At 52.9% G+C, this 7,134-nt stretch overlaps 1 protein-coding gene across 1 annotated transcript; it reads left to right on the forward strand.

The window, feature by feature from the left end:
* The first annotated feature begins 3,800 nt into the window (after positions 1 to 3,800).
* On the forward strand, positions 3,801 to 5,564 carry LOC134208793 (uncharacterized). Its single transcript, XM_062684742.1, has one exon. It carries the CDS (start codon positions 3,801 to 3,803, stop codon positions 5,562 to 5,564), a length of 1,764 nt encoding a protein of 587 aa, XP_062540726.1.
* Positions 5,565 to 7,134: the final 1,570 nt, after the last annotated feature.

The raw sequence follows: 7,134 nt of genomic DNA on the forward strand, positions 1-7,134 counted from the left end.
AAAAATCTCCGCGCGTACAAGAAGGCCCAGAAGCGTTACCCACCGGATAGTCCTCTGCTAGAGCGCATCCACACTGATTACCAGGAAGCAAGGAATGACTGCAGGCAGACCATAAGAGAGGCGAAAGAAAAATCCTGGACAGAATTCCTCGACGGGATTAACGACGAGCAATCGACCACCGAACTCTGGAGGCGCATTAACTGCTTCAACGGTAAGCGCAGATCGAAAGGCATCTCACTATCTGTAAACGGATCGATCCAGCGGGATCCAGCAATAGTAGCGGACGCCTTAGCGGATCACTTCGGCCGACAATCCTCATACGGTGAGTACCCGGAAGCCTTCAGAAAGAAGCACACAGATCCTTCCTCAAAGATCCTGGCGTTTCAGGTCCCACCCGATAAAAACGACTGCTTCAACAAACCATTTTCGATGGCGGAACTGGAGTTTGCACTGAGAAAGGGCAAAGGCAAATCTGCTGGTCCTGACGATATGGGCTACCCCATGATCAAAAACCTCCCTCCAAGCGGGAAAATCGCCCTCCTGGCGGCGATCAATAAGGAGTTTGCTGACGGTACTTTCCCTACCGAATGGCGATCCAGCCTGGTAGTTCCCATTCCCAAACACAACGGTCAAGCAAACGATGCAAGTGGCTATCGCCCAATCGCATTAACCAACGTCGGGTCGAAGGTGATGGAACGACTGGTCAACAGGCGGCTGGTTGAGTACCTGGAAAGCACCGGCTGCTTAGACAGCAGACAGCACGCTTTCCGTCCGGGTCGTGGAACCAACACCTACCTGGCGTCGCTCACCCAAATTCTGGAGGACGCAAAGGGTAAGCATACAGAACTAATCTCCCTCGATATCTCCAAAGCTTACAGCCGCACTTGGACCCCCGGCGTACTCGAAAGGCTGGCGCACTGGGGCCTATCCGGAAACCTGCTGAGTTTCATCAAAAACTTTCTGCTCGAGCGAACATTCCAAGTCCAGCTAGGTGCCACTACTTCGAAAACCACCAGAGAAGAAACCGGAGTCCCTCAGGGCTCGGTGATTGCCGTTACCCTCTTCCTTGTCGCCATGGAGGAGGTTTTCGCTGATCTGCCAAAGGACATCTTTATTCTCGTTTACGCCGACGATATCCTGCTTGTCGCCGTCGGTAAGCACCCGAAAATGGTGAGAAGAAAGGCCCAGGCGGCGGTCAACCGCGTGGCAAAGTGGGCACAATCCGTCGGCTTCCAGATGGCAGCTGGGAAATGCATCCGCATGCACGCATGCCAAAGCAACCACCGACTACCCAAACAACCAGTTACCCTCGACGGCAGCATCATCCCGACAAAAAATTGCGTCAAACTATTGGGTATCACCTTCGACCGGAAGCTCACCTTCAAGCATCATTTCGCCGCTGTCCGGAAGGCCTGCCAAGCCAGGACCAACATGGTGAAGTTAATTTCCAAAAAACGAACCCGCAGTGACCGTCCCACCCGTCTCCGCGTCGCCGACGCCGTTATCACCAGCAGGCTTCTGTACGGAATAGAAGCCACCTCAGGTAACTTTGATGACCTTATTTCCAACCTTGCCCCGGTCTATAACCGTTCAATTCGTTTGGTTTCCGGTCTCCTGCCCTCAACACCCGCGGACATGGCGTGCGCCGAAGCTGGCGTACTCCTTTCCGTCTCACAAGGCTACGGTGGCGCTATGTACGAGGACAATTGGTTACCTGGAAAGGACCACCAACGACAACCGAACCTGCTGCCTTCTCGACCGGGCCAACGAAGTACTCCATCGCTCCACCCAGCAACGACTGCCGAAAATTGCAGGCCTGCACCGCCTAGGAGCAGCAAGCTGGAATAAGGCAAAGCCAAAAATCGAACTATCACTGAAGTCCAAACTGCGAAAAAATCCAAACGCGAGACTAGCGCAGGGTCTCTTCCAAGAACTATTGGACAACAAGCATTCGACATCGACAATCCGATACACCGACGGCTCGAAAGCGGCCGGAACAGTTGGGGTAGGTATCCACTCTTTTGATGGTCCCTGCTCTTCCCACCGCCTTCCCGATCTGTGTTCCGTCTTTTCAGCTGAAGCGGCGGCGATCTTCCAGGCCGTAATACAGCCAAGCACCGGCCCCGTCCTGGTAGTGACGGATTCCGCCAGCGTTCTGTCGGCAGTGTCCTCGGACAGCAACCGCCATCCCTTCGTTCAGGCGATCCAGGCAGCACTGGACACCAACACTACCCTAACCTGGGTCCCCGGACACGCAGGAATCAGGGGAAACGAGGAAGCAGACATCCTAGCCAACACTGGACGTTTCAGCCCCTTCCTTAACCGGGTGGTTCCGGCGGACGATGCCAAGCTCTGGGTGAAGCAATCCATCTCGCTTACCTGGGCAAATGAATGGAGGGGACAAAGAAACATTTGTAGCATGATCAAGAACTCCATTCTTCCTGGCGAAGACTTGCTCAATCGGCGGGAACAGGTGGTACTCTCTCGCCTGCGCACCGGCCACACCATGTTGACCCACAACTTCGGCTCCGGAGATTTTCACCATACATGCGACACCTGCCACACCCGCATGACCGTCAACCACGTGTTCAACACCTGCCCGCTGTTCCAAGAACCACGCACCACAAACGATATACCCAACACGATCACGGCCCTGCAAAACGATGGAGTCAGGGAAAGACAAACCATCAATTTTCTGAAAGACTGCGGACTCTTCAACCGAATTTGACGAACCCTGCCATGAACACGGACAACCCCAACGGAATACGAACTACCCACAAAACCCCCCTGCAATTAATGATGACACCCGCAATGTAAATGGACATCCCACGGACTTCGCACCTGTTAAAAGAATAGATTCCCCACCGGGTTTAATACCAACTAGAATAACAAATTTTTGTCGGAACCCTTCCGGTCCGAACTATAAATTAATTAGAATATCAAATTGTTAAATGAAATGTAATCTATTCCCTTTCTGCTACACGAGAGGAGCCGGCCAAGGGCCGAAAATCTCGTTAATAAAGATAAATAATAATAATAACTTTGGAGGCGGGTTAACGCGATTAGTGGGAAATCGAGGGGTACTCCAATCCACCTCGATCAGGGCAACCGCACAATCTCTGACCCTGTACAAGTCGCGAATGCTCTCGGCGACTATTTTGCTTCCCTGGTAGCTGTTTCCCAGTACCCAGCAGACTTCCAGAGAAAAATCACTTCCCATAATCTTCACCTCAACACCACTCTTATTCCCGCGGACCCCCCCGGCTGCCTGCTGAACCACCCCTTCTCAGCAGGAGAGTTGGCCCACGCGCTCGCCAAGTGCAAAGGGAACTCATCCGGGCCGGATGAGTTGGGGTATCCCATGCTCAAACGACTCTCTCCGGCCGCGAAGGCCCTCTTTCTGAACCTCGTCAACAACATTTGGGAAAACCGCACTTTTCCTGACGAGTGGAGGAAAAGCTATGTCATCCCATCCCGAAGAGTAGTGTTAACAGCCGCGACGCTTCCAAATTTAGGCCAATTTCCCTGACCTCGTGCGCGTCCAAAACTGTCGAAAGGATGGTCAATCGGCGGCTTAGGGAAAACTGGAAGCGGACGGAAGGTTAGGCCATCGTCAACACGCTTTCCGCCCAGGATATGGCACCAGCACCTATTTTGCCAACCTGGGCAGTGTGCTCCAAGAGGCGTACGAGGAAGGCAAGCATGTTGACCTAGTATCACTTGACATCGCCAAAGCTTTCAACCGGACCTGGACCCCTTTGGTCCTTAGAAAGTTACAAGACTGGGGCATCACTGGCAACATGCTTGCATTCATCAAAAACTTCCTCACTCGACGAACCTTCCAGGTGCTCATCGGCGGCACTGCATCCAACGAGTATCCTGAAGAAACCGGCGTCCCCCAAGGGTCGGTCCTAGCGGTTACGTTATTCCTCATCGCTATGGACGGGGTCTTCAACTTCCTGCCTGCAAATGTCTACGTATTTGTATACGCAGACGACATCCTGTTGGTTGTTGTTGGAAGTACACCCGGAAGAACCAGGATCAGGTCCCAAGCAGCAGTTACCACCATTCTTCGGTGGGCTTCTTCCGTCGGTTTTGTACTCAACGCCAGGAAATGTGTCCGGGGACACGTGTGCAGCGGGCGGCACCAGCTAGCGGGGCCTTCCATTAAACTCGGCACGGAGGCCATCCCCAACCGGAAGATCGTCCGTGTACTTGGAGTTGACATCGACCGGAAACTCTCCTTTTTACCGCACTTCCGAGCGGTAAAGGAAGCCTGCAAACCCCGCGTTAACCTCATCAAAACCCTCTCCAAAAAGCACCGCACCAACAACAGGAGCACGAGGCTTAACGTCGGGCAAGCCATCATTGACAGCCGCCTGCTCTATGGCCTAGAGCTCACCTGCCCTTGCTACCGGAATCTTATCAGCACCCTTGCACCCGTTTTTAACAACTACGTCCGGACAGCCTCCGGTTTACTCCCATCCACCCCCGCGGAAGCTGCATGTGTTGATGCCGGCATCCTTCCTTTTCGGCACCGTATTCAGATGGCCATTTGCCGTAAAGCCGCTTCCTTCGCGGCCGCCACGTCAGGCGAAGTCAGGATCCCTCTCCTCGTTGAGGCTGACCGCATCCTGAGAAGTGTAGCCGGTACTAGCCTCCCCCCAGTGGCGCGGGTTCACTGGCATGGAGCGAAGGGCTGGTTGATGCCTCCAGTAAACATCGATCGCACCATCGCTTCTCGGTTTAAGAGGGGCGACAACACAGAGGAACTCCGACGGTCTGTATTAGAACTGATTTCAACACGGTTCTGGAACAGCGAGATCCGTTACATCGACGGTTCCGTATCCAGCCGAGGAGTCGGTTTCGGAGTCAATGGACCCAATCTGACCATGTCGGAAAGTCTGCCACGGCCATGCAACATTTTTTCCGCTGAAGCTGTCGCCGTCTTCATTGCGGCTACTTACCCAGCGGACAAACCGATTGTGGTCCTTACGGACTCTGCGAGCGTGGTTTCTGCCCTTCAAAGCGAAACTCCCAAGCATCCCTGGATCCAGGGAACACTAGCTGGAATGATTCCCGGCACCACCTTTGCCTGGATCCCCGGACATTGTGGCATTAGGGGGAATACTGAGGCCGACGCCCTGGCGAGCATCGGTCACGAAGGTCCACAATATACCTGTTCCGTCCCACTGGCCGACGTCAAGAAATGGACCAAGAGCGTCGTCGGCCAGGACTGGGCTCGGATATGGAACGACAACACGGGGCTCTTTCTCAGAAAAATCAAGGGAAACACCATCTCCTGGAAAGACCCAGCAACCCAGAAAGAGCAGCAGGTTATCTCGAGGCTCCGGACCGGTCACACAAGGGTCTCCCACAATTTTGGTGGTGGGGCCCTTTCCGGTCCCGTTGTGATCTCTGCGACACCGAAAATAGCGTGGAGCACTTCATCTGTCGGTGTCCCAAATATGACTACCCCCGAAGTCTATACGGCATACCGGGGAGTATCAGGGACGCACTGGCGGATGATGAAGCTGCCATGGCGGCCATCTTCTGCTTCCTGAAGGACGCCCGACTTTTCTACGAAGTATAGGACCCTGACAGTTCCATAACGTCATGCGTCGGTATTGAGGCCCTCCACATCAGGCGAACGGGCATTTCCTAAATGTAAGTCCCACCCCCCCCAGCGATCGCCATTCCGATTCGGCTGGGGGGGCATCGACCTTCCACCTCCACAGCCATACCTCGTCAAACCATATGCCAACCCGCAATCGAATTTTTCTTTTCCTTCACCGAAGGATCTTGATAAAAAATCATCGAGCATTTTTCAGGCTCCCTCCGAATTTTTCGGATTCCGAATATCGCCTCAACCACCAGGTGGCGTTCTGAACCTTTTTAACGTAAAAAAGGTCGAAAAATCAAAAGGTTTTCTGTTCAAGAATGGCAAATTTTGACGAGGAGGTTTCTGGATTAGGGCCTCACCACTTACTTCAGGCACCCGGAAGCCAAATCACCACCGGAGAACAGCGCATCGCAAACCACAACAGGACACCCTGAGACTGCCAAACTATAGCAGGATCCCCCAGAAGAAACCCTTGGACTACAGGGCTCGCAGGAGCGCAGAGCAAACGCCAACTTTATCGGAGAGCACAGGAGGACACCAACCGCCGAAGTACCTACACCGGGAATAAAGTCCCCATCCGCTTCGAACCCCGTTTTTAACTCGTTTTGTGTAGTGTCTTCATCGTACTTTTAATTTTCTGTGAACTCCTTTTATTATTATTATTTAACTTCCCATTTTAAAGTGTTTAGATTTTAGTCAAGTGTTTAGTTCTAAGTCAAATGGCGATGCCCTTTGGTTGGCACGCAGGAGGCCCCTCCGGCCGACCCTCTCCATAATTTAGTCTTGCTGCACTGCTATGGGCGGGACCTGGTTGGCCCGCAAAGGGTCTCTTCCAGCCCCTTTCTTTTGGTGTTGAACTTAATCTGTAGATTAAAAAAACACAGAAATAAAGATTAAAAAAAAAAAAAAAAAAAAGGCGGACAAAGAGAAGATTCAAATCGTAGACGACCCGTACGACATTTTCTCAGAAGACGACAGCATGGACACGACACCGAAGCAAACGCCCAAGCGCGAACGATCGTTAAGGAACACAGAGGACAGCAGCGATTCCTCCCTGTGTGGTCCCAAGACGAAACGTGGTGCAGTACCCAAGAGTTCAAAGTAAGTGGTTTAAAGGCTCAGTTTCGCCGCCCGATTTCCATAGTTAAAACCCACAAGACCCTTCCACTTTCCTCTTCAATCCTTACCCCACAATTAATACCAACCATGGAAATGTGCAAGCTGAGCCTTACACAAGAGTACCTGTTACTCAAATCACGAATGCGAACACAAATCCACCACCTACCATCGTCACTTCTCGATCGCAAACACCCACCACCAACACAATGGCCGCAGTTGAGCGTCCGAGTAGCCGAGGCCCCGTCAGTGCGGAAGCTACACCCCAACCGGAACTGGCGGACAACCCCCGGCGCTCGGGCGCTGACCCTGCCAGCCAGGATCATCCAAGTTCAGCGAGGGACATCGAGGGAGTGAAGCGAATAGCTGTTGGCGTTCTCGGGACGCAGTTTATT

This window comes from Armigeres subalbatus, chromosome 2 (genome assembly GCF_024139115.2).
Source record: "Armigeres subalbatus isolate Guangzhou_Male chromosome 2, GZ_Asu_2, whole genome shotgun sequence".
Taxonomy (NCBI): domain Eukaryota; kingdom Metazoa; phylum Arthropoda; class Insecta; order Diptera; family Culicidae; genus Armigeres; species Armigeres subalbatus.